Genomic DNA, 27,605 nt, shown 5'->3' with positions numbered 1-27,605 from the left:
ACTGTCTGTTGCGTGCTGAGTGTGTGTGGGTACGTGTGTTGTTGTCTAAATAAAATGGGGCAGTGCAGGCGACAGTAGCAGCAGTTGCAGCTGAGGGATAACATGAGGACTGCGGTCCTGTGGGGCCTGCTGGCCCTGCTGTGCCAGCACACACTGGTAAGCAGCCACGTACTGGGAAGGCCCTCTTCTACCGGGGAGCTGGCTCAGATCAAGGTGAGCAACCTTTGTTGATGAGTGTTGTTGGTTAACGACCATGTGGTCCACAGTTGGTCCAACAACGCTGCGCCGCTACTGTTACCAATGTTAATGGTAAATGATGACAACGACAGTAATGAGTCAAACTAGTCAGGCAGGTCTTTTGCCTTTGCCTCTTGTAACTTTTAGAATGAATTCTAACTTTGCTCTCATAGTAGGATGAAAACAACATAACAAAGTTCTCGTGGACAGGACGGGAATAAAACAACAGTAAACCTCATTCTCAATTTGAAGTTGCAGTTGTAGTTGAAGTCCTCTTCTGTTTTATCCGCTGCTCTCTCTTAAGACGCTTCATACTCACTATTTATTTGTTACGTCTGTTTCCTTTGCTGTTTGTCACATTCTTTTCAATTCAGCAACGATTCCACCTGTGCTAAATGAAAAATGTATTTGCAATACTGAGTTCGTTCCACTGAGTTGTTCTTTTTATTGTGTAAAAATCTATCTCCTTGGGTCGGGTCAACGTAAAGGTCTGAATCGTGTCAGAGTGCTTGGCCAACAAGCCTAGTTTATGCCTCCGATCAACGTGTTCTTCAAACTACTTTGTTTCTAACAGCCTTAAACAACACCGTCCCCCATATAACTACAAACGCCAACCTGAAGTCACAGGTTCCCTAGAAGGCTTACTGTTTTCTATCAACATTTGCTTCCGTAGTCTTTTTTAACGTACCCAATAGAATGTAACCATCCTCCACTCTCCACACCAGTCTCTACTGGAACGCTTTGAGGACACTCTGGCTGACGTGGCCCAGGAGGAGGACTCTGAAGCTGATTACGAAGGGACAAACCAGCAGCCTGAGAACGGCCAGGCCAGCAGGGGATGGAACCTGGACCAGGAGGGGGACCAAGGACCCTTAATGTCAGAAAAATCGCAATTATCAGCTGAGGGTCCCAGTGCATCCCAGACTCAGAGGAGGCGACTGCAGGACCTGCTGTTGACTGCCAGGAAAAGAGCCTCCGGCTGCTTTGGAGCCAGGATGGACCGGATAGGAAATGCTAGCGGTCTGGGATGCAACAATGGAAGAGGTGAGACTGCAGCAGAAAACCCAGTTAGGATTCAGATTAAGGATTCTGAAGCAAAGGAGTCAAAGGCTCGTGTGGTTAGTTGAACATTTTTTTGGAAGATACCAAAAATAAGAAATAATTGTATGATTGACATGCAGTCATAAAAATATTGTTGTTAATGGTGCCCAGATTATTTTAGGAGATTCTGGTTATTTTCTTATCACATTTACATTGAAAAGATGTCCTGTTTTTCATCAAGTAGATGTACACATCATGTAACTCTCCCAGAAACGCATTATTTCATTTTCATTTTTATATACATATTAAACATGTTATCGTGAGCTTTAGGGGTTGGTAGATTGATGTCCGGATAGAACCTGACTTGCTGTTTGCCCCAGGCATCCACTCATTATGCTAAGCTAGGCTAACCATCCATCCTCTGTAATCAACACAGACGTGAGATAGAGGTGATAAATGTAATCTTATTGTGGGGTTTAATGCACCCTGCAGTTCGCTATCAGGGAATACGTGTGAAAGATATTTATAACAAATACATATATAATAAAACAATTCTTTCTTTTTTGTGTTGTCTTCCCTTCAGGGTAGTTGGACAATTACCCAGGACACTGGTTGGATTAAAGTTTGATCTCCGACGGGACACAACCAAAGAAATGTCACATGTATGATTTTGCAGTAGTCACAGTGGAGTATGTACGTTTGTATGTTTTTCTCTGTTTGAAGTCACAAATGGGTTCCTTGTTCACTATGTAATGAGTTTTAAAAAGTCCATTATACACTGAGGACACCCTAAAAGAGAGTTAACTACTTAAGTGTAGGTGGTTGCTAACGAATAAACCAATGAATACACTTTTTTCATATGTATGAAGGGTTTGTTTTGTTAGCCTCCATCATTTGGTAATGCAGAAACTCAACATTGCCTAAAAAAGTAAAAATAAAGACATTGTAAATCCACGATTGTGCCAAGTCATTAAATACATTTTAATTTAAAATGATTCAAATTGGTTTCATAACAGTAGAATAAATTGTAATCTTAAATGTGTATTTGACATTATTTTTAGTATGACTTGACTGACTTTAAATCTACGATTTGGCACGATATTTAACCTCTCGCGGTGGCACTGGGTAGAACGTCACAGGATCACCAAAGTAATTAGAGTATATTCTCTGAGAAGCAAAGATATATTGAAAACATTCAGGACAATCCATTCGTGATTTGTTAAGATATTTCAGTGTGGAACCAAGTGGTGGATGTACTTGCTAGTGTTTCTAAATAAATGAAGTTATTACGTATGAGATAAAAACTATTATTACCTCTTTACAATGTTTACCATTTAAACCACGTCTCTCACCAAAAGCATGCAGGGTGATTAGGAACAGAAAATGGATTTCATGTCATGCTTCTAACTTGCTGTCAAACCCATAGATTGTTGAGAGAGAGAGGAAGTGATCACTTGGGGATCATGGCTGTGATTCACCATTAACTAATGTAGTCTAAATGCATTTGACAGGCAGTAAGAAGGAGATGTCACTGTGGGTTATGACAACGTCATTGACAGACTGTTCTGTCCAGTGGCATTAAGGAAATAACAGGGATCAATTAGAGCATTTCACCTGGTGGCAGCAACCACCCACACGGATGCCACAGTAAAGCAATTCAAACGGACCTTGCTTCCGTTGATGCCTTTGGAAATGTCCAGAGCTGAAGAGGTGAAGGCTGCTGATAATAGCTGCATTCTTTCCACGTGGACCTCACTGACCGGCTGCTCACAGGGGTCCCTGAACAAAATGACCTTATTGCTTGGGACTGGATCTATCACAGTGGCTCACGCTCTCTTGAGTAAGTCTGAACCTGAACAAGATTGTACAATTGTCATTCATGTTGCAAAAAAGGTTCTGTAAATACCTTGAACAAAGCCGTCATTTATAAAACCAAAACCCAGCTATGGCGAGAGCATTTGAAACATTTTCTTTATCTCAGAGCACCCTCATGTGGAGACTTGCATATTCATTTTAATATCTGGATTGGGCATCGATACATTAAATGACATTTAAAATTATATAATATCATTCAACAATGACATTTCCCCCACGATAACAAGTTTATTTCACAACGTCATGGCAGTGACAGTTACTTGTGTCAAAGTAAAAAAAGTTTTAACATTCATATTTAATATTCATATATATATATATATATATATATATATATATATATATATATATATATATATATATATATATATATATATATATATATACAAAATCTATTAATATATTATTACGGTGCATTACGATGTCGCAGAGGTGAAATATAAATGTAATGTACCGTAAACAAAATATTTTATACAAATTCAAATAAATTAAATAGAAAGGATGTTTTTTAAATTAAATAAAACAAATATAATTAAATGAGATTTAATTCAAACACATTGATTAAATCGACTCAAACGCATGTGAAAGTGGTCTTTGGTAGTGAAACTATAGAGATTAATCAGCCAAATCTGCATTGGGAAAAGAATCATCATTTTAGTTTAGTTTTAGCTTTCTTTGTACACTGCAGACCGTCTGAGGACGTTGTAACCGTCTCCTGGGAACAGTTCTGAGTAGGATCAGGTCTGCATGGGTTGTGGTCTTCACTAGAAAGTATCATAAAAAAATCACAAATGGAATAGATAAAATAAACAAGTGTTGTGACCTCCAATTTACTGTGTACAAAGTCTGTATCATCAACACAATTTGCATTCAATTTCCCAATAAATCTTTAAACCTCAGCAACACTGATACTTACATCTGACTGTAGTCTTATATTAGAGATTATATTAGGTAGATGCACACAAGCAAGCAAATTAACAAATTATTTATTAATTTAAAGGAAACGTATAGGAGTGTGTGTGAATTCAGTCATTTTCATATAGATCAAATCCTCCAGCAACCAGCATCTTCTGGACCAGGGACTGGTTTCATGATGGACAATCTTTAAAAAAATAAAAAATAAAAAAATAAAATGAAAATAATATACAAGTTATTTATTCTTCAGACCCGGTGCCAACTGGCCCACGGACCGGTACCGGTCCGCAGTTCGGCGGCACTGTTCTGGACCACAGGACGGAAAAGGGCTCAATGGCGCCATCTGGCGTTCGTAACCAAATGAACGTGGTCGATCTTGTGAGCCTGCACCCTGATCTGAAAGGAACCAAAAGTATCCGGAACGGGCAGCGGAGGGACGCTGTGAGGGCTCAGCCGCGATAAACATACACCTGAATACACGAACACGTGGTATGAATGAACACGTGGTACACACTGAGCGGAAGGCGGCAGGATCAAACGCCCCCGCTGCGCTCCCGGCGCGACGTGACGCTCCGGCTCGTGCTCCCGTCATAGCGGGACCGAGAGAGGAAGAGGAAGAGGAGGAGGAGGGGGTGCCTCGGGGAAGTCTGAGTCAAACCAAACCATATTTTTTAAAGCGGTGAACTACTGGAGTTTTGTAATAACTCGGCCTGGATTCTAATATTCTGTCTTTTGACTATTAATAAAGTGGGTGATGACTCCCAGTCGGGCAGCACACTGAGGGGGTGAGTGAAGACCCTCAGTCGGTTCATCATAGCTGAGTACAGCGAAGACGCTCTCCTGGTGTAATAATGTGAATATATAGTTCATAATCCAAGAAAGACATCATTATTTAGGCCACCTTAGAACTAGAGTGAGCGAATCAAATAGAAACGCGGGACAAACGGGTTTAAAATGTGTCCTCACATATTTGACAACAGCAGGTCATGTGACATGTTTCCCCTTGTCATCATGGCAAAATGTGGCCCTGGAGACTTTGTATTGAGTAACGATTTTACACGTCTGTTGCTTCAGGTCTGCATGATTATGTCTTTGAAAATGTTTTGACATGTCTGTTTTCTCAGTAAACCCTTCAGGTTGTTTCCGACGGCCACAGCGGAGGGCACAAAGGGGGTTGGGGGGGTCATCCTTCGGGCTATGGGCGGGTGGCAACGGTTCTTCAGTGCAGCACAGGTCTCAGCAGCCAGTAGAGACAACTGAAGTCTATGAAAACAGGTTTTATTGCATTCGTGACGTTATGTTTAATCATTGTGTCTAAAGCTAAACGTTCTGATTAGTTAACAAGAACCACTTCATTCAACAGATTTGGACTCATATCTTTTTGAACATAACAACATGTTCAAGTAAAAGATAAAGAGTGGAGTAGGAAGAATGCCAGTGGCATGCAGCAGTATATTACTGTCATCATAACATTTTTTAATATGTGTGCTTCTTTTCATCAAGTGGTGCTGAAGAACTGATGAATTGCGTGTTGTCCACAGTATAACAGTGAATTCAAACACTTGCAGGTGAACATACTGTAGATATCCTCATATTTTCTTTGGGGGATATGATGACTAATCGTTCGTATGCTTCGAGTCAGGCAGACAGGTCTCCAAAATCCTCAATCCTACATAACACTCTCCCTCTTGTTGAAAATGTATTACCACAATTTGTACCAGGAAAAGGTTTCGAGTCAATGCGGAGATAAACCTAAAGCCATCGCCAGTGGAAAATTTAGATTGTATCATGACTCGATCGTATTTCATGTTTCACAATGGCACTTCCTCTGCCATGACATCCGGCAACACGGGAAACAGATCTGAGCCAAACATCGGGTCTGCACCAATTGCATTGCCTGACTCCCAATCTCCTGCTGGAGAGGGGAAGGGAGCCACCGGCCCCGTGGCCATACGCTGTGGAACAAGAAGCCATACGCTCCTGAGCCAACCTTGACATAAAACCTCCTGTCGCAAGTTACTTAACGGAGGAAACGCTACTCAGCTTATAGCTTCTTGCATAATCTGTTCCTGTAGGGAAATGCAGCTCTGCAGGTCTAATTTCACATTTTATTTTCATTTTTTTTTCACACTGTTGCTTTTCATCAAGGACACATTTGTCCCGTATTTTTCCTCCACAACTAACCCTAACCCCCTGGCAAGACCGGCAAACAGACGTTTGCGGAGATCTCCCTCCATGAATCGGAGAACATCCGCGCGTCCTTATGCCAATGACGGGTTGTGTAAGTGGTCGTATTTACAGATTTACAGATTTTTTCCCACAAAAGTTCAAGTTCTTCATACTTTGTTTTAATAATGGAGGTATTGTGCTTTGAAAACGGAAATGTGAGACTCTGTAAGGGATGTAGTTAGCGGACTAATCACAGCCTTGCGGGCTGCAGGAGGCTTGCGTGGCTTTTGAAGTCTAGAAAAATGGGTCGATGCACGCATGGAGGTGTGAAAAGACACGCAAGGGGCTCTTGCGTCTACGTTTCCTTCCTGCGTCTCTCTGAAAACGCAGAATCATAAACTAGGCTTAACATTGCTGCTGTCACCACCGGGTCAGTCCCAGTCTCCGATTTCCCCGGATCCCCCAATGTTAAGCCAAATGCACAGTGTCAGACACAGTGAGAGACAAGCTGGCGAACTCAGCAGTGCATGTAGCAGATTATATGATAAATGGTTTTGTCAGCAGTTGATAGTGACCAAAGAAAACTCTAAAAGAGTAATATAAATATATATATATATATATATAAAATATCTGAATGTGGAATCAAAATAAATCCCTTAGTTAGTGAGTATTGATCTTAAACTTTCCTTGTTGGTCAAACTCAACCCTCGGCCCCCCTCGTCCCCCCGGTGGGCCGACAGAGGACTGTACAGAGTGGATGAAATGAGGAAGCGAAGTATTTCTGACAATGTCTCGTCAGTCACCACTTCTGTGTTCTGCTTCTGTTACTCCGCCAGCGGACTTTCCCCGTTTAGCTCATGTGTTTGTGCTTTGATAAACTATAACACAGTGTTATAGCTTTCGGTGTGGAGATGTTATGAATTAATGCTTGGAGGGAAAAATCTATTGTCTGAATAGAAGAGACTCAATGACATTTGAGGTATGTGTCTCCTCTTCTCAGTCTTTAACTAAAAAAAACTGAAATTATTGAATCACAAATCTCTCTGTATACGGATGGAGTCTTACTTTTATTCAAATGGTGTTTAAAGGCTTTATACTACTTGGCAACAATCATATTTGGCTGTGAATTGTTGAGTCAGCATTGGACAGAGTCTGGTCATCAGCCTGTAATGTTGGTCCCCACTGCGGGTCGTTGGGAAGAAAAGATGAGTGTAAATGTCAAATATGTACAACTGTTAATCATGTAATGTATTATTTTAGCATCCACGACTGTTCTCCTGTTCGCCCATCGGTCTGGATCCCCCCTCTTTACGATAAGAGGGACCCATCTGAGCTCGCTCATCCACGGCATGCAGGGAAAGCACAGCAACCCCAACACAACCCGTTACATGTGACTAGACATCTTTGTGTCCCAGTAGTTGTAGTAGTCTCCATGAGGTTTTAGTCTTTGCGAACTCCTCGCCTCAGCACTTGGTGCAGCTTTAGTTTGCCTGGTGTTCTGATCGTGGACCCGTGTTTTTTTTGCTCTGCTGTCTGCTGTTGGACTCCCAGCTGCCTGCGGATGTGCTGAGGCTGAAGCAGCGCTGTGCCAGGAAAGAGCTGGCAGCGCGTCTCACTGCACCTCGTGTTGCCCAACGCAGACACAGTTCTGACAGCAAGGTAGGAGTGTGGATGTCCAGTCTGTTGGGGGAGGAATGACCTGTTGTGCTTGGGATTAACCAACTATGTGATACAATTAAGGGCTGATAAAAACCAAGATCATTACATTTATTCCGTAAAATTGCATTTCTTACTTGGTGACTTCTCTACTGTGTTATGCAGGTGCAGCAGTTGAAGAAAGCAGCAAGAAGTGGTACCAGGGGCGGTTTAGAAAAGACAAAGTTAGCCATGATTCGCAAAGTGTCATTCCTGCAGAGAAAAGATTCCGCAGGTGCAGAAACTGATGAACTAGCTCACCTAATGGGTTCAGTTTATAGATACCAGCTTTGTTGTTTTTTTTTCCATCAAGAATGCAGAAGGCATCGATTATATATATACTTATTTATCTGTTTGTTACAGATGTACATATAACTCATAAAGGGGTTGTGTTTTATTTCCCAGCTGGGGTAAAAGATGATGCGGGTTACCTGGATGTGGCTTTGTGTGAGTTGAAGCACCCTCCACCACAACTGTGCCCAATGCCAGAGGGGCTCAGCAGTCAGCAGGTGCAAATTCCAATACTACTGCCCCCTCCCACCAATTGCTTCTAATTTGCGTTTTTCTCAATTGTTAATGACGGAATCATTACACAAAATGACACAGCAGTATACAGGGCTTGTGTTTGACTACAGAAAGTGCTCAAATGTATCTGATTTTGTTGTGAAAATACTGGATTAATGAGACTGGGATTATACTGCATGATTTGTGTGACTAGTTTCGCCCATTTACGTTGGTTTGGTTTTTAACCAGGTCTTTATTTATTTATTTTTTATCAAATTATATTTACAGCCTACAATGTTGTATATTGGAACAACCTCTACCCAGTAATGTTTTTTTGATTCGCTGATGGGAATGTTTAAGTTTCTCACTTCCTCCTTCAGGTGGTCAGACGTCTCATCCTGAGCTCCATTGTGCAGAGTGAGAGCAGCTACCTGGACTCTCTCAACAGAATCCTCCAGGTGAGTCACGTCCTTGCTCAGGTAACGAGTAGCTGTTACTATGGGAGACAGTGGGAAGGCTTTGCAGTAGTGTTGAGAAGACCCTAACACCAGAGCAGCAGTGCTCACTGAGCTCTTCTGTGGCTCTTCACTTACCACCATCTACTACCATCTTCCTTAAAGATCCTGACCTGCCAAATTAAGTTTTTATCAACCTATCAAGAAATGATTACGGTTGTCAAAGTGCAGAATACACACTGTGATCCCCAGCACACAGTGAACTGAATAACCCTGCTGATAAAAAAGCCAGACAGAAAAGAGATTGTTGTGGGAGCGGCGTATTCCTGGTAAAAGGGGATAAAGATACGGATCTGCAGTTGGCCAAGCTGAGCCTTTCTTTGTCTGTCAGGAATACCAGAGGCCTTTGTTGGAGTCGCAGAACGGGATCCTAAAGCCCAAGGAGGTGCGGGAAATCTTTTATCGTCTGCAGGAGATCCATCAGTGCCACTTCATGTTCCAGATCGCCTTGGCGTCCCGCGTGACTGAGTGGGATCACAGCGAGACCATCGGAGACCTGTTCGTCGCCTCGGTTAGTTACCTTTGCTTCACTGGCTCCTTCTTTGTTTCCCTCCTTCACTCTGGCTTCAGGCTCAACTCCCCTGTTAGTTACATATGCTAATAAATGTGTTTGTGTGTGAGACATGATTATCATACAGCTGTTTACACAGGCCGAGTGGTTCTCAGTGAACTCATCTTCATGTTTAGTGGCCCTTTCACTATGCAGAGTTATCTTTATTTAGAGCATGCTGGGACTGTCTGACCCTGAGACAAAAAATGCTGGTTTCAGAATAAAGCTTTACATTCGAAACGGAATCAGAAATGTGATCAGTCACAAAGCCTTTAAACCAAACCCGCATTTTTTAGTTTCTAGATAACTGGTTTATTATTTCATACGCTTTTCCCTCAACGTCAGCCTGTCATATTTGTTATCTCTGAAATCTAGGCTGGAATTGTCTTTCATTACTGGGCCAGCAGAAGGTCAGGTGAAAAATAGAGGTGAAATGTTGAATGAAACAGCAGTGGTGTGATATGAATGTGTGACCGTTGTTATACAGTTGATCCTGAGTCTCAAGTCACGCTCTGTCCTCCACAGTTCTCTAAGTCCATGGTGCAGGAGGTGTACAGTGACTACATCAACAACTTCACCAACGCCATAACACTGATCAAGAAGGCCTGCACGTCTAAACCTGCTTTCCTGGACTTTCTAAAGGTGCTCACTCATTGTGTTTTAAACCATAGTTGAGTTATTGAGTCCATCATTGTCATTGACAACACGTCAAATGTCATACATTTAGTAAAGGTAGTGTTAAGGTTTCTCTGGATGACTTTGTGCTGGGAGTTTCTATTTTGAAGCTTGAAGTATTGAAGCTCAACACCAAGGCAATAAAAGAGCAAACAATGTTTAAAGGGGTAGGTGTGGTGGTCCGAGGGTCTTCTCAATAGTCTGTCCATTACAGTAGTTGGAGTTCCGAGCCACAGACAGGAGAAGCAGCAATAGCGCAAAGTAACGTAGAGACGGCTAAAACCATTTGCACCGTTTGTAAAACCATTTGTAAGTAGTTTGTTTCTCCAACACAAGCCAATCTGTTCTGAACAGCATGTTTTCATTAAGGACCGTGGAAAGGAGTATACTTCGATATTAGATTTAATGATATGCAATCCTTGTTTTATTTTAAGATAAACGCTATTTCTGTACTTGACTTTCAGAACAAGCAGTCGTCCAGTCCAGACAGAATCACTCTGTACGGCCTGATGGTCAAACCCATCCAACGCTTTCCTCAGTTCATTCTGCTGCTCCAGGTGAGTCACCCACTCTCTGATCGATGTAATCACCTCAGCCCTTGAGTTGAAATGAGCTACAACCTGGTAAACATGACTTGGGTCGATGGTGGCGCAATGGGGTAGAGAGGATGCGCCGGGAACCGCAGGTTTGGCGGTTCGAACCCCGGCTGCTCCATGTCCCATGTCGAAGTGTCCCTGGGCAAGACACCTTATCCCTAATTGCTCCCTGGGCACAATGTAAAAACCATGTTAAACACAATGTTAAAAATGCAATGTAAGACGCTTTGGATAAAAGTGTCAGCTAAATGACCTGTAATGTAATGTCATTTGGGGTCATCTGGACCTTCGGGATTTCTTGATAAATATCTTTCCTTGATGTACAAATAGTGTGTCAACCCCTTGTGGTGACCATATTTCCACATCATAAGTTGGTTATGTAGCCAATCGGCGTTATCCAGCATGAGTAGGGAATCTCAGAAAGGGGTGGCGTTTAGTGTGCAGTCAACTGGAGTACCTTGTTTCACTGCCGGGCCTGAAGTTTGTCACAAAGAGGAAGTGAGAGACAAGCATGATTTGGTTCTAATTCTGCTGCCCTTAAATAAATAATTGCAGGATCTAATACAACTCTTTGGAGTTTTGACATATTGGATATTGATACCCTTTGTTGTTTTAAAATAAGGGATTTTATTGGCTCAGTTCCTCAATGTGTCCTTGGGCAGATGTGCCCTTGCATGGTAGCTCCTGTCATCAATGTATGAATGAGGACTGTACTGTTAAAGGGCTTTAAGTGACCATATAACCATATAAGGATGAAGATCATGACAGCCCCTGCCCAACCACTCCCGGTTAACACAGTGCTGCATTGCTGTCGGTGTTACGTTGTATTAGGACATGTTGAAGAACACTCCAAAGACCCACATGGACCGGCTGCCCCTGCAGCTGGCTCTCACAGCGCTGGAGAGCCTGGCAGAGAAGCTCAACGAACAGAAGCGCCAGGCGGATCAGGAGGCTGAGATCCGGCAGTTGGCCCGCAGTGTGGGGGACCGCAACCTCAACAAGGTGGCGCACCATGCATTGTAACACACATGCACAAGCTGCAGATGTAACCTATGGGTCGGTCATCTCTTATCAACTGACATTGTTATCATGTTATGATTCACAAAGCGCGTTAAAGTATTCAGCATCTTCTGTTGGTGTCAGACAGTAGATGGAATGGCCAACATTAAATCTGTCCTATCTGTCCTATAAATATAATGCCTGGAGGTTCTTCTCTGTGGTCAGTGTATTACTACAGTAGTTCAAAGACACAGACAAGAGAATCAAGTAATGTACTGCTGAGTGAGTCAAAGAGCGCCTCTCTAACAGCAAGATAAAGCAATGAAAACTAATATCGATCTGTTTAGGTTTGAAAAATGTTATTGTATCCTATTTATTACTATTAATAAATAGTAATAGTACTATTACTATTATACCTATATATCCTATTTATTACATAATACTAGGGGCATATTTGTGTCACTACAAAAACACAAACCATCCCGTCTTCAGTTGATTTATTTTGGCAATGTGACCATGCCAGAGTATAGGAAACACCGCCATGGGACAAAAAGTCACAAAAAGCCTTTTACTAATCAACGTCCACTGTTTTTTTGGGGATTGTACTTGGTTTAGAGAATATGCTGACTGATACTGAGTGTAGGTAAGGGTCTACGTCTACTTTTCAGTAAACTGCTTTGTGCTTCCAGCGGCTGAACTCGGAGCAGCGGCAGCTGATTCAGTGTGAACTGCTCACTGAAATTGTTTATGGTAATAAAGGTCAAGTTATCAAGATGAAGGAGCGGAAGGTCTTCCTCCTCAACGACATCCTGATCTGTGCCAATGTTGACCTGAAGTAAGTACCCTGAGGCTGCTGCTTTACATCCACTATCTCTCCTGAAATCTCCCTCACAGTTGATTCTTTTCCTGTTTTACTTTGTGGTTCTTAAAATACAAATGTAGTTCATAGCTGTTGCGATTAAGCTTCATGCTGGAGAGCAGAATGAGTTTATTGACTAACAACCCTGTTTGCAGTGAGTCTGTTCTCAAGAGGTTACCGGGTTTCCGCTCTGTTGACGCTAAACCAAACCCAGGTGATGTCGTGGCGACTGGGGACCAGAGGAGACGGGTTGATGTGATTTGGACTGACCACACAGCTCGTGCACAGCGTAGCTGCCACATAGTAAACATTTCAAATTTGTTTGTCCACCAGGGGTCCCCCCAACATCAGCGGCCTGGTTCCTGTTGGTCCCAAGTACACGGTGAAGTGGTGCAGCCCCCTGCTGCAGACTCAGGTGGTGGAGGTGGGACAGGACAGGCAGCAGAGAAGCGACAGTGTCATCACAGCTAGACGCCGCAGCCCAACCCACAGCACCACTGGTACATCCATTGCTCCACACCCACCACACACTGACTTTAAAATATATATATAATACATATCTATACTGTATATCATCATGTGTTCTGATCTTGTTTTTTTCTACGTCTGTGTGGAAATTAACGTTTGCTGCTGTAATCCTGTACATTTTCCTGCTGTGGGAGTATTTAAGGATCATCTTAACTTATTTATGTCTGCATTAGATTCATAGTAATAGACTTTAAAGCAATTTAATTATAACCTAATTCATACATTATTACATATTATAATACGGGTTGATGAAATCCAGCGTTCTGATTGGCTGAGAGTGAGTCACGGGGTGTACATTATTGAAACATAATTTACAGTAGCTGCGTGAGTGACAAATAACTGTGTTCCCCTTTTGTACACTGGGTGGCGCTCCACTAAACACTAATTAGCACGGGTATTTAGGTTGTGGATTCACGGTGTTTGTCAGGTGTTTGACCGCGGAAGGGCAAAGGGTTTTGACCGCTAAACCGGATGATTATATTAACAGGAACTGTTGCATGTCAAAATTGGAATAAATAAATAAGATTCTAAATCGTAACAGTGGACTCGATCTAATGTTTCCCACACAACATTGCGAAACAACAGCAACAGGCAGAGAGGACTCATCAATGGCGGATCATCCACCTTATTCCGGAGGTAGATACACCTCAGTAGCTCATCAAAAGTTGACTGTGCTCCTTTAACAAGCTGTTTACATTGACCTGAGCGTTCCATATCACTGCGCACTCAAAATAACAGTTAACAGCGAACGTCGTGTCAGTTTTTAGCTCGGTAACGATCGCTGAAAAAAGGCCGATTGTTTTTTTGTTGCTGTTGTTTGCGCATCTGGCCTAATAAAACCCTCGAACTGTTACTTAATTAGACGATAAAGTACAGCCTCTCGTATCTCATTACATTACACATAGTTACATGTGTACTGATCACAGAATGGAGCATCTTAATTCTGCGTCTCAGTGAAGAGGGATTTCCTCATAGTGAAGTCTTGTACATTTCATGTTCATTTCTGTCACATGGGTTCTAATTCTGTTCAGGTGCTGAATGTTCCTCCCTGTGTCTCAGGTAAAGTGTTCCTGGGTCCTCCCAGACTGTACCAGGAGCTGCAGGAGCTGCAGCATGACCTGGCTGTGGTGGAGGAGGTCTCACTGCTGGTGGGCACGCTTCACGGGACCTACCAGGTACCTACACTTAGCAATAACGCTCAGGGCACATCGTAAAACACGTATTGTTCTTTTGACTTTTATTATATTATGTTATGTTTTGTGGTTTTTGTGTTACTCTCTTTTCTTCCTTGTAACTTTTGGTGTAGTGATATAAATGAAACACATGTATTAAAACTTATAGGAATACATGATAAATCCATTAATTTGTTTCTGGATCTCACCAGGTTCAATGGTGGATAGAAATGATGGCCCGCACTACCAAATCAGATCCACTTTGTATGAAAGTACAGTCTAAAAAGATAGAGATCTCTTCTTCTATCTCTCTCGGAGGAAGCTTATGAAGTAGAAGATGATCTAACTGGGCTCTTCTTTTTTTTTCTCCAAGAATCTAAATTCCACAGTGTCTCAGGACTGGTGTCTGGCTCTGCAGAGGCTGATGCGGCTGAAGGAGGAGGAGATCCAGAAGGCCAACAAGTGTCGCCTGCGTCTGTCTATACCAGGCAAACCTGACAAGTGAGTGACTGTCCGGAGGTTGATGAGGGATGAGCTCAGAGCAGGGACGGCTCAGCTGTAATTCGGTTTGAGTACAGTAGTATTAAGATGGATTGCAAAGTATTTGTGCTTTCATGCCCACTACACGTTCTGTTCCCAGATCTGGTCGTCCAGTGAACATCATTGTTGTCTTCAACACTCCCAGCCCCCTCAGTAAGATAACATGGGTGAACCGGCTTCATCTCGCCAAGACAGCCCACAGTAAGATCAACACTGAGTGTGTGTCTGTGTGTGTGTGGATGGAATTTCTGGACAATTTTAAGTCCCCCTGTCTCACATATAAACATATGTTACTGAATTCAATTAATTTTATTTTGTATAGCCCAGAATGGCTAATTACAAATTTGCCTATAAGGACTTTACAGTTTGTACATATGCAAACTATCCGGTCCTGAAACCCTCACATCGGCACAGGAAAAATTTGATTGGGGGAAAACAGCCCAAAAAGCCATTATGGAGCCTTTTACACGTTGATGAAAGCCTTGGGACATTGCTGATGCTTCAACCATGAATATTTTGAGTTTGTGAAACACTGTCAACCTATTGTTTGCCATGATTTTCTAGTGGCTTTTGGGATGCTGAGAAACTCTTTTGAGGATGCAAATACATATGTTTTGGAATGAATCCTGTAATCAATTAATAATAATTAATACAACTTGTTTTTGATGTTCCGGGGTTCGCCGACGCCATCACACCAACGGGGAGTCTCCCTTACACGCACAGATCGGTTTGGTTTAGGAGGGGGGGGGCGGCTTAAAGAAACAGGCGGCAAAGCGGAACAGAAGGTGAAAACAGGTATATTCACAATGACAATACGAGAAAAACAATATGCAAAAGATGTGGAGGTGGAAAGCCTTAATAGAGGTCTTAAAATGAGCATGATACTGTATGTCTCCTTTAAGAGAATGGAGGTGGCTGAAAAGCTCCCCCACCTTTGGCACAAAGTCTGGGTTGGACCTTGTGAGCCCTGTTGCAAACTGCAAGCAGGAAGGTCGAATTGATAAAGGCCTTAATGCTTTGCTCAGGTTAAACCATGGGCTCGATAGGCTCAAATGGCTGTTGAGAGAGAGCCGTCGCCACAACCAACAGATCCCACAGAGGAACCTGGAAAGGGAGCTAACCGCTAGCGGGCAAAGAGGTCTGCCAAACTTGTTTCACCACCTGCGGGTCCACTCTCTGTACACAGGGTTTCTTCAAGACAGAAAATCTGTTCAGCATGCCTGGAACATGTGTTGCTTAAAGTGACAGGCTCCAGGTTCCTGCTCCACACAATTATCTTGGTCAACCCGTGCAGCTGCAGTGAGTGATTGGCGCCATGGTCGGTTGATTATTGTAGTGGACTCCAGGGAGATAATTCACTTAGGCAGCACGTGATAAGTGCCCTTTAAGGGCACCTGTCCTACTTGGGGTTACCTACTTGGGGTTACCATGATAACGGAACCTAATGGTGGGGTTAAAGGTCAGGTAATGACAGTGCACCAGTAATGGTTTTGCATTGATTAAATGGCCACAAAGTCTGCAGCCAAAGAAACTAAAGTTTGCCGACTGTATTCATTTGGGATTCTTTTGGGACACAGTGCATAGAGCTATGTTTCGTGGGGCAGCGTTTCAACTGGGACTTGGTCATGGCTAAAGATGCTATTCCCCTACCTGTGGCGCCTATGGTGTGTTGGTGGACCTTAAAGGTCGGCGCTGATAAATGACTAATTGTTCTCACGAAAGCTCCCCATCAGCAGGGCAGAATTTGACAACATGGAGCGCTACAAATAGTACAAGTTGTGATTAGTTACGGTATAGGAAGAGCACTGCAAAATATTTGTCTTTGAAAAGTGTGTGTGTGTGTGTGTGTTCAGGACAGGAAAACACTCCTGGCTGGGAATATGCTGAAGAATACGTGAAGACAAAAGCTCCAATTAGTTGTCCACTATTAACCTGCAAGCTCCCTGTCTTCTCCTCCAAAACACCCTCACTGAAGGTGAGAGACGCTGCTGCGCATTGATACCAATATCCAAAAAGAATGATGGTAAATGGACTGTACTTGTATAGGACTTTTCTAGTCTTCTGACCACTCAAAGCGCTTTAACACTACATGACATCATTCACACCCATTCACACACTGATGACAGAGAACCATACACAGTGACACCTGCCCATCAGTAACTAACATTCATACGCTGTAGGTGCAGCTACAGGAGCAATGTTGGGCTAAGTGTCTTGCCCAAGGACACATCAACATGGGGTTAGCAGAGCCTGGGATCGAACCGCCAACCCTCTGATTAGAAGACAGCCATGCTCCCCACTCACCCACAGTCGCCCGAATGATAAATGAACATAACAGACATGGTTGCGTCTCCAGCTCACTGATGATGAGCCATATATTCTGGTTGTCTTAAAAGGCAAAGCAATTATATTTGTATAGCACATTTTAACAACAAAGCAATTAAAAAAAAATCCAAACATAAAGCAAGGAGATTTAAAAACAGTTTAAAACATTGATTGAAAAATAGAAAAAAAAGACAACGTTAAAAAACTAAAAATAGAATAAAATCTGAGTACTAAAATTCCCAAATGGTCAATTAAAGGCAGCAGCAAAAAGAAACAGGCTTTAATCTGGATTTAAAGGAGCCGAGGGACGCAGCAGCGTTCTGGGATGTAACCAAACACATGGCTGTGTAGAACTGATGTTTACATCACACAGTAGAGCCAGTAGCCTTTCAACATATGAACGCATTTTACGAAGACAAACTGTTAAAAGGCGTCACAATCAGTGTGGGGGGGTTGTCCATGTCATACAGAAATAATGCTGTGATCATCCGAGGCACAAAGTCATGAATTTTGTGTAAATATGCAATTTCTTTCATTTTTAGATCAATTTTTTCTAACATTCTGTGTGTATAGCATGCTATTTATTCAAGGTGTGTTAATTACATAAAATAGTATTCCTAACTACATCATGTCTTAGTTGAGACTACATTTTTATGACAAGGTCTTTTACTGACCATTATTTTCATTATCACTAAGACTAAAACAACAGCAATGGAAGCATGTCTCTTTTTATGCAGCTGGAGGCAGCTCTTCACAGCCCATCTCAGTCTAGCCTGCTTGGTTTCTGCATTGCCAGTACGTCTTTACCACAGGGTTACCTCTGGGTGAGTACAGTGTGAATGGACTTGAGGTTGTCCCCCTTTGAGATACACCACACAGAGGAATGCTTAATGTGCTGCACAGGATGTCCCTAAACTGTCATTATACAGCGCATATAAAAATCATAAATGTAGAGTAATACTGAATATTTGTTACAGTTACCGTAACAGTCTCACATATTCTATGGTGCTTGCAGCAATGTATTAGATCAGGGCCCGCCGGGGGGCAGAAATATCAATATCAGATATCTGGGTATATAAAATATTAATCTTTGTGTAACATCTTCACAGTTCATTCTCAAATGCATTCTGATAATAACACACCGATTGGCCAACCCTGATCTTCATTCTTACCCATGGCCAGTATTCTCTCAAATATTGTGTTGTACTCATCTTGGATACATTTTATTTATTCACTGAGATTGGCTTCTTGTCTCCTATGGAGCTCAGGTTGCAGGGGGAGAAAGCAGCTTCAACAATGGCCAAGTGCAGATCTTCTCGCTGAACCGAGCAACTCCTCGCCTGGTCAAGACTGTCCCGCTTAGTTCCCCTGTCCTCTGTCTGGAATATGTGAAGGAGCCGTGTCCCAGCACAGAGGAGAGGGAGGCCCCGTCCGCAGCCAAGATAGGAAACATCATCTGTGTTGGCCTACAGGACGGCAGGTAAGACAGTCAGCAGTGAACACGTGTTGTTGAGATCAACATGTTCTCCAGTCAACGTAAAACCTGCTGGTATGCTGAGCTAGGAAAACCCCAGCCTGACGCCAGCCCTGTACTTGGCACTTACACATGAGGTTAATATCCATCAGAGTCAGTCTGTGTTCAACTTTTCCTTTAAACATTCATTCATATGTGTATATTACATTACATTACAAGTGCAATTTCCTCAAAATAAGCCAATTTACAATTTGCTATAGATGAGTGGCGTTACAAGAACAATTTAAGTGCTACGATTTGTTAGTCTTTTAGTCGAGGTAGAGTCTATATGTGTTCATACGTACATTCATTTCACTTTTAAATGTGTTTCCTCGTCTTCCCAGCATCTGTGTGTACAGCAGCGTGGACACAGCTGTTCAGTGCCTGTTGACCTTGGTGAACCCTGACCGCAGCCCTGTCCTCTGCCTCAAGCACTCGCTGTCTTTCCTCTTTGCTGGACTGGCCAATGGCAAAGTCACTGTTTACCATAGAAGGGCTGGTGGTGAGTTCTAACTGAAGAGCACTTCCATCACTGGCGTCTTGCTGCTTTACAGCTTAGAATGAAGAAACTGTGGTCCACATTCTTGGTATTACATTGACCTTGTGGGTGCTAAACCATGGACCATTCTTTCCCTCAGAGCGACTGTGGGACGTGGAATCGTGCAGGCTGGTGTCTGTGGGCTGTGAGCCTGTCTGCAGTCTGCTGACACTTGAAGACGCTGTTTGGGCCAGCTGTGCCAACCGGGTCACTGTCATCCAAGGATCCAGCCTCCACACACAGGTATCAGCTACAGCTGGACCGTTGTCTCAAATAAAGGAGATCAAAAGGCTTGGATTAGTTTTTTAAGGAGATTTAAATGCGTAACCTGCTTCTCGTGGCAGTTTTGGCAATGGACAATTTTGGACAATTTTTAGTCCCACTGTCTCACATGTAAACAAATGCTACTGAATTCAATTCATTTTATTTTGTATAGCCCCAAATTGCAAATTACAAATGTGCCTATAAGGACTTTACAGTTTGTACCTATGCAAACTATCCGGTCCTGAAACCTTCACATCGGCCCAGGAAAAATTTGATGGGGAGAAAAAAGCCCAAAAAGCCATTACGGAGCCTTTTACACGTTGATTACTCTGCTAAGAAAGCCTTCGGACATTGCTGATGCTTCAACAATGAATATTTTGAGTTTGTGAAACACTATCAACCTATTGTTTGCCATGGAAAATCAAGATGATTTTCTTGTGGCTTGAGATGCTGCGAAACTCCTTTGAGGATGCAAATACATATTTCAAAGGGTTCTTTAGCTTGAGTCCTTTGTGGTGAAAAGTTGTGAAAAGGAGGCTGGGAAAAGCATGTGTCGGCCCCCAGATGATCAGCACTGGCTCCTCTCTGCTCTTCTCCCTGTACACTAACAGCTGCACCTCCAGTCTCCAGTCAGTCCAGCTCCTAATAGCCGTGGACGATACCACCCTCATTGGACTCATTTCTGGTGGGGATGAGTGTGGCTACAGGTGGGAGATTGGCCACCTGTAGGCAGACCTGGTGCGGGCTGAGCAACTGAGAGTTCAAAGCTCTAAAGAGAGTGCAGATAGTTCAGATAGATTTCCGTTAAATCGCAGCTCCATCACTCTCTGTGGTTTACATTATTGTTTGCACCATCCCGACAAGAAAGAATCCTTGTTTGTGCAACATCTATGCCAATAAATGGTTCTGATTCTGATTCTCAGCATGTCATTCCACTAACAGATCCCCAAGCTTCTGCTGCAACGTATGTAATTCTACAAACAGATGCTTGATGCTGCTCAAGCAATGTATGTGATTCTGCCAACACATCCGAATGCTGCTTCTACAACATATCCATGTATCCCCTGCATTGCCGCCACAAACGTACCTGCTTTGGCATTGAACGCGATATCACAGAATAGAACAACAGTTACCTGCATATTGGGGCAATATAATCCCTGTACGCCCAAGCTGGGTTTGGATGCTTGGAGGCGTTTCCAGTGGGGGTTGCCCTTCGCCAGGGCTGCATCTTGTCACCAATTCTGTTTGTGGTTTTCATGGTCAGGATATTGAGGCGTAGTCGGGGGGAGCAGGGTCTACAGTTTGGGGTTCTGTGGATCTCATCGCTGCTTTTTGCAGATGATGTGGTCCTGATGGCATCTTCTGTCTGTGACCTCCAACTCTCACTGGAGCGGTTCACAGCCGAGGGTGAAGCGGTTTGGATGAGAATTACCACCTCTAAATCTGAGGCCATGGTTCTCAGCAGGAAACCAATGGATTGCCCACTCCGGGTAAGGAATGTGTCCTTACCCCAAGTGAAGGGGTTCAAGAACCTCGGTGTCCTGTTCGCGAGTGAAGGGAAGATGGAGTGTGAGTTTACCTGGAAAATTAGAGCAGCAAGGCGGTATTGCACACACTTTACCGCACTGCTGTAACGAAAAGAGAGGTGTACCGGAAAGCAAAGCTCTCGATCTACCGGTCAATCTTTTTCCTACCCTCTTCCTACCCTCACCTATGGTCATGAAGGATGGGTCATGACCAAAAGAACTAGGTCACAGGTACAAGCAGCTGAAATGGGTTCATATATTAAGCATATTATTCATGTGCTTACAAAATAATTTTCTTCTCAAAAGACACAAATTCCGTAGCATTTGTTGCATTTGAGCTTGAGGTATTGCTGACCCATAACCTGCAGGCTCTGACCCTCTTCTTGCCCCTTTACTGTAGAGCTTCACAGCCCACTCTGATCCAGGCTGCAGTGTTCGCCACATGATTCGTTCAGGCGGGGGGGTTTGGATGGCCTTCACCCAGGGCTCCTCTATTCACCTGTTTCACACCGAGACCCTGGAACCACTACAGGATGTCAACATCTCCACCCGCACCACCCATCTGAGGCCAGGCAAGGCTAGACCAGATGGATATACAGCTCCTCAGATCACACACTTTCTGTAAAGTTTTTATTAGTAGAAGAAGTATAAAAAAATAGCTGAACACCATTTGAAATCTAAAGCTAATAAAGGTAATGAAGGGCTATCTGTTTACTGCATTGCAGTAGAGCCCTCGGCGAAGTCAACATGTGTATAAAGGTTAATTCAGTCTAACTTGAAATGCTTTGTATGGATTTCAGTAGTCAGTGTGAGTCCTTTTATGTTACTTTGCACCGGCCAGATATTGTCCACCAGTTAGATACAGGACCCACCCCACCATCGACCGCACCGTTCGCCAGTCGGACCGTCAGCGCCACCACACCCACCCCCTCGACCGTAATGGTCTGGCCCGCGTTTGGTCGAAAGTGGGCTGCAACTGGCCCGCACCTGAAATGAGTTTGAAACCCCTGTTCTAGAGGATGGTGACTCCAGGACTGGATCAGGGCTAGACCTGTTTGAGCTGTAATGGTGGTTACGATTAAGGCTGAATGTCTCCTATACACTAGGTCGGGTTTGTGTGTCTAGCCTGCTGATGTGCCAGGGCCTGCTGTGGGTGGGGACCAGCCAAGGCATCATCCTCACCTTCCCTCTGCCCACGCTGGAGGGCATCCCCAAGATCACAGGTTTGTGCTGAGTGCAGTCGCTGTCCCAATGGCAGCATGTTCTGTGTGACTGTAGCTGTGTACGTGCACACGTACATCTCTGCAGCTTGATGTCATAAAAAAAGTTAAATGACGCAGCCTGGTACCAAATGGCCCCTGGACCAGTACCGGTCCGTGCCCCGGGGGTTGGGGACCACTGCTCTATATAATCAGAAGAGTCGCCATTTCCGCTTTGGCTTTACTCGGGAGACCTGGAGTTTGCCGTTCAGCCAATGTTTACTTTTAGCTTTGCACAGGACAAACACTAGAATATATTCAATATATATATATTTTACCCATTTATCTTCCTCCCTTCAATTCGTCAGTAATGACGTATTTCAATGTGCAGTGCATCTGAATTAATCTGACTGGTTATTGACCACTTGCAAGCAAGACTATGTTGAAAGAGATTATTTGGGTTACTTTTTTAGAAGCTCTAAATACATTCCACAAGAGGACCTGGTGGCAGCTTTGGTCACTCGCCATGTAATCCCTCACCTTGTCATAGTGAGCACTGACAGTAATAGCATGTTAACATTTGCCCTTTTCTCAATTGGTCTCCTTAATGTTGCTTGTCCCACTGGTCTCAGTGAGGATTTTGATAATAAAGGCACTTTAATTAAGATTTGTCAGTTTGTAAACACAACATTAGTAGTAGGCTGGTGAAAGCCAGCGCCAGATTCCCTCTCGTCACTCATTTTGGAGCAAGCTTTGTCCAAAGCACAAGCTTTGGGTTCACTCGCCGCTCTAAGCAATTTTTGTGCCTGTAATCACACCAAGTTACAATGTTTTACAGAGACTGAAACCCAAAGGCCTCAGAAAACAGTGAAATAAGAAGATCTAAACAGAGAACAGAATCTCTGCCGATGTATAAGTCAGTACTCATTACTTACACATCCGGGTCATTGTGCCTTTAAACTTTGTTTACTTCTCTCTTCGAACTCTATGACCTCTTAAACTGCCTTTCCACACACACATACACACTGTTTGCTTTTTGTTGGGTTAATAGTTGCTTGTTGGAAGATTGAAACATAACCCTGATATTCATCCTGTGGATACATATCATTTACTTCTTGACATCGGCATGTGAGACACCCATATTCATTAAGCTGTCCTACCCTCAGGTAAGGGGATGACGTCTCTGAATGCCCACTGCGGTCCGGTGGACTTTCTGGTGTCCAGTTCCAGCACACTGGACTCCTTCCTCAACAGTACTGTGGAGGGGGCGAACCGAGAAGCAGAGGGCGGTCGAGGTGGTGGGGCGGGAGATGAAGAGTTGCGGAAGTGTGAGCAGAGAAGCCTTCAGCAGGACTCAGAAGCTTCTCCACCCAGGGAGGAGAAACCCAAACGTCTCCTGCTGCAATATCGTCTCCATTCCACCTGCCAGCTGCCTGGGAAGCTGCTGTCTGCTCAGCCCGAACAGGGGACCCACAGGCCCCCCACCGGCTGTCTGGAGCACAGCCCGGAGGACTGCTCCATCTATGAAGTGAGCGAGGACCCTGATGTGTGGGTAAGAGGACGGCCAGTGGAGTGGTGGAAGGAGGGGGAGGTCAGGCGCAACAAAGTCACCTCAACAGCCATCTTCTCCGGTGGCAGAGGACACCGCCGGATAGGACAGATGTCCTCACTAGGCACCTGCTCAGCCTCCACTGAAAACACTCTGCTGGTGTGGCAGCTGCCTCTGACTCTCAGCCAATGACAGACAAGCATTTCACCCTGACTTTCCTGAATGACTGCTTAGTTACTGCAATGCTGAACACTTGATATCAGTGGTTTGGTTGTGACAGGAGAACACTGTAAGGACCTGTTAGCAAGCTAACACTAAAGCTAACATTGCTTGTAAAGCCAACCAATGCCTGTCAGCTGATCCCTACTCATGTGGACCATTGAGGAGAGTAAGTTACTCTTTGAAATGTTTGAGTTTTCAAACATTTCGCTCAGGAGTATTTATACAGAACCAGAGTAAAGTGATTCCCATTCATCTGTCCTTTCATCCTCCTCCTAACCCTAACAACAGGTGGGGGACATGTGATTTTATTATGCTGTTAGTCTAGCTTAGTGTGTTCAGTTTCCTGAAGTTTTCTAGAAGTTTCTTTAGCCGTCTTGTCTGTACAGAGACCAAAAACCTGCAATATAACCAAAGAAGGCTGGAGAGAATTGCTGCTGTTTGTCAAATGTTGTTCCAGCACCTAACTTCTTGAAAGCTCAAAACTCTACCTATATGTCAAAACAAGGTATTTGTCACACCGTGGTGAAGTTGTTTGGTTTGTTTTATTTGATCTGGTCTTTTGTCTTGTCATTTCCTGTTTTATTTTGAAATAGTAACTCTCCTCTCGTTTCAGGTCACTTACCCTTCCTCATGTGTCACCAGTCTGATTGTAAACTGTGATTTTGGTCTTTTGAAGGGGGCCAGGCCCACCGATGTGCCTGCGTCTCTACCTATGGAGCTCATCTGGAGTGAGAAAATTAATAAACAGTTTCATGCAAGGTCAATAGGATGCCGCAAGGATGCTTTGGAGAGTGTGTCGTTAAATGAAATATAATGGATGTTGTGTCATTAAATGGACGCTGTGCTATTAAATGGATAATGTGTCACTGAAACGTTGTTTTACATTCTATATTAAAAAGCATATTGGAATCGCTGTCAGGTACCAACCTGCCCTGAAGAGAAAGGTTGGCGACGAGCACAGACAATTTCAGGAACAGTGGGAGACAGAATATTTTTTATAAATATAATTTCTCTCAGACAATTCATAACCAAAACCACAGTGAAAGTAGCCACCCAGCATACACAGAAAAAAAGGTTGATTAAAAGGTTAATTCATTCGAGGCGGTAAACTCTGAGCATCCGAGGAATCCGAAAAAGGCCAGGGAGAACATGGCTCCCAAGGTTAAGGCAAGGTGCGGGTTATTGTATCTGGAACGAATAATGATCATACGGGTGAACAGAAGGTCAAAAGGTGAGGGGGAGGCGACGAGGGCCATGTGAGGGCTCTTTCTTTGACAGTCCTTTGAGGAGTGAGGGTAATTGGGGATGATTCCAGGCTTCTCATGTGTTCCCGGTTAAGAGTTTGCAGAAGACGTTCATGCCACCACGGTAGGTTTTGATCTGCGATTTGATAGCCATCTCAGAATGGGCAGAGGTGATGAAGCAGGTCGGATGACAGGAAGGTTACTTGGTAACGGTTGTGAAGGCTATTCCATGCTGTCCAGTAGGAGGCGAGGGTGGATGGTGATAGGCTGTCGAGTATGGAGTTTTGCAAGCTGGAGATCAGCGGTAGAAGGGCAGGGTTTACAGGTTGAACGTCGGTGCCCAATATGGAAGAAATGGCGTTGGATGTGTGTCTGCATGAGGGGCCAAGATTCTGAACTTCATATCCCATTGTAGAAGCCCCCAAAACCAACAGAAGGAGCAGAGTCCGTATACAAATGTAGATTGTGTGTCTTCATATAAAAAGGTGATGCCGTTCCAAATGATAATACCTTTCTTTTCTGACCACGATGGGGTTTATGCGGTAATGGGGGATCGGCGGTTGTGTGGCTGGACAGATTACAAAACCTTCTTTCACTTCCTTGGCGAGGAGCTGGTCGACTGATTCTGGTTCTTTCAAGGCTGACTGAAGATTTTTTCATTTAAAAAGGGGTGAACGGTTTACTGGCAAGTCCCGGGTGGAAACCTTTAAGTCCATCGATGAGGATCTGTGCAATATGTACGACAACATGCCAGTGCCATAAGTCTTGCTTACAGCTTGCATTATGTTGCTGCCTCGTTGTGTTGCCTTTTGGTGTGACGTTGTTACATTGTGTGAATACTAAACATAGACGTTAGCTGTGAGGAGGCCTCCCGGTTGCGCCAAGCAGTTGGGGAGGGTGGAAGAGGGTGGTAGGGTGAGCAGCCGTCTTGGTGCCATGAGTCTTGCCAACAGCTTGCGTTACGTTCCTACCTCGTTGCTTTACAACGGCATTGCAGCCTTGGCGGTGTTGCCATTGTGTGACGTTGTTACATTTGGCATTATGTAAATACTGGAAATTAACATTAGCCGTGAGCTGGCATCCCAGTGCCGGTTGCTCCGACTTGTAGTCATGCATGGTGTGACCAGGAAGCGTAAAGCTCTGGCATCCCGGGGTCAGAGGTTACGCCGAGCTGTAAGGGGAGGTTGGGAGACGGTGGTAGGGTGGGCAGGCATCTCTGTGCCTCACAGAACTATCCCTTTCAGACGCTGGTCCACCAGGTAATCCTTTCGTTCCAAAAGTGGTCAAGAGTCTCTGCCGGTACCGTCCTCTCTGGTCCCGTTTGGTGCCTGAGACGCTGGCAGCAAAGTCTTTGGCGGTAGAGCGCTCTTTTTATCAGCTGCACTTACAAAGGTCTTTCAGCCTTGGTCTGGTGGAATCTTTTTAGTTCTCTCCTCACCCGGCGAGTCGTCTCATCCGGTTACCAGAGCTTTTTGGGAGGTGGGTTGTGTGGCGGACACAAATGAGTGCTCCGAACCAGTTAACCTGTTAAACAAACAGTTTTCTCATTGAGCCTTTCCAGGAAGCCCCATGGTCATCTCCCTCCAGCCTCGAAACCAGTTATCTGCTTGATCCCGGTCCAGACCTCCCACACATTGTTCTCTTGGAATTTTGCCTCCAGATTCCTCCTGTAGGTGGCGTAGCACACCCTGAGCTTGTCCTTCAAGAGGCGCTGATTTCCTAAGTATACCCCTGTGCCTATACCAGAAGCCTGTTTTATTCTTGTCAAGAAGACCTTTGATGTCACTGGTGACCGTTGGCTTGTTGTTGGTGAAGTAGTGTACAGTCTGGAATGGTATGGTGGAGTTTTCACAGAGTCAAACGTATTCCGTAATGCATTCTGGCTTGCTGTGGATGTCCTCCCGATGAGGTCCACACTTCCCATCCCAGTCCGTCAACCCAAAGCAGTCCTGCACGGCGTCTTTCGCCCCTGTTCAGCTCCTCACAGTCCATGGGTGGTCGCAGGCTTCCTCAGCACCAAAGGAACATAATCAGGTGGTAACAAACGGGGAACCATTAGTGATAGTTGGTTTATTGTAAGTCAGATTCAGTTTTCATCCTCAGGGAAACTAAGACTATACTTTCAGGGATCATTTCTATAGTTTCTGACTTGAGAAATGTGTTTCCAAATGCTCTGGTCTCGCTATCCACGATGATGAAATGTGATATTTCCCACTGGGCGTGAAGCGGGCACAGAGAAGTGATTCAGTTCACAAGCTTTCTGCCATTGATGACCGTTCTTTACTTCCTAGTGGAGTAAAGAGGTGGGGAATATGGACAGAGTGGTTAACAGACTATGTGAATAGACATATAACTGAT

General features: G+C 44.0%; 2 protein-coding genes and 1 non-coding gene across 6 annotated transcripts; all 3 read left to right on the top strand.

Moving 5' to 3' along the window:
- The first annotated feature begins 5 nt into the window (after positions 1-5).
- Positions 6-2,232, top strand: nppa (natriuretic peptide A). The gene is made up of 3 exons (XM_040193216.2): positions 6-213; positions 963-1,281; positions 1,862-2,232. Exons 1-3 carry the CDS (start codon positions 103-105, stop codon positions 1,864-1,866), a joined length of 435 nt encoding a protein of 144 aa, XP_040049150.1. The 5' UTR covers positions 6-102; the 3' UTR covers positions 1,867-2,232.
- A 4,815-nt stretch (positions 2,233-7,047) lies between these two features.
- On the top strand, positions 7,048-24,875 carry LOC120829194 (rho guanine nucleotide exchange factor 10-like protein). 4 transcript variants are annotated; one of them, XM_078093890.1, is made up of 23 exons: positions 7,061-7,213; positions 7,495-7,624; positions 7,786-7,893; positions 8,056-8,164; positions 8,335-8,438; positions 8,814-8,891; positions 9,280-9,459; positions 10,024-10,140; positions 10,638-10,730; positions 11,601-11,771; positions 12,458-12,603; positions 12,961-13,127; positions 14,215-14,330; positions 14,701-14,828; positions 14,968-15,068; positions 16,721-16,842; positions 17,930-18,016; positions 18,461-18,672; positions 19,050-19,207; positions 19,344-19,486; positions 21,434-21,605; positions 22,140-22,256; positions 23,399-24,875. In XM_078093890.1, exons 4-23 carry the CDS (start codon positions 8,122-8,124, stop codon positions 23,971-23,973), a joined length of 3,030 nt encoding a protein of 1,009 aa, XP_077950016.1. In that variant the 5' UTR covers positions 7,061-7,213; positions 7,495-7,624; positions 7,786-7,893; positions 8,056-8,121; the 3' UTR covers positions 23,974-24,875. The 4 variants fall into 4 exon arrangements, with proteins under 4 accessions (XP_040049062.2, XP_077950016.1, XP_040049061.2 ...); XM_040193128.2 differs by lacking the exon at positions 7,495-7,624 and having other exon boundaries at positions 7,048-7,213; XM_040193127.2 differs by lacking the exon at positions 7,061-7,213 and having other exon boundaries at positions 7,347-7,624; positions 14,221-14,330.
- Positions 24,876-27,357: 2,482 nt separating this feature from the next.
- LOC144400494 (small nucleolar RNA U3) lies at positions 27,358-27,573 on the top strand. Its single transcript, XR_013462428.1, has one exon. It is a non-coding gene; the product is annotated as a small nucleolar RNA U3 (small nucleolar RNA).
- The last annotated feature ends 32 nt before the right edge of the window (positions 27,574-27,605 follow it).

This window comes from Gasterosteus aculeatus, chromosome 2, assembly GCF_964276395.1.
Source record: "Gasterosteus aculeatus chromosome 2, fGasAcu3.hap1.1, whole genome shotgun sequence".
Lineage (NCBI taxonomy): Eukaryota > Metazoa > Chordata > Actinopteri > Perciformes > Gasterosteidae > Gasterosteus > Gasterosteus aculeatus.
This window is presented reverse-complemented; position numbering and strand designations above follow the sequence as displayed.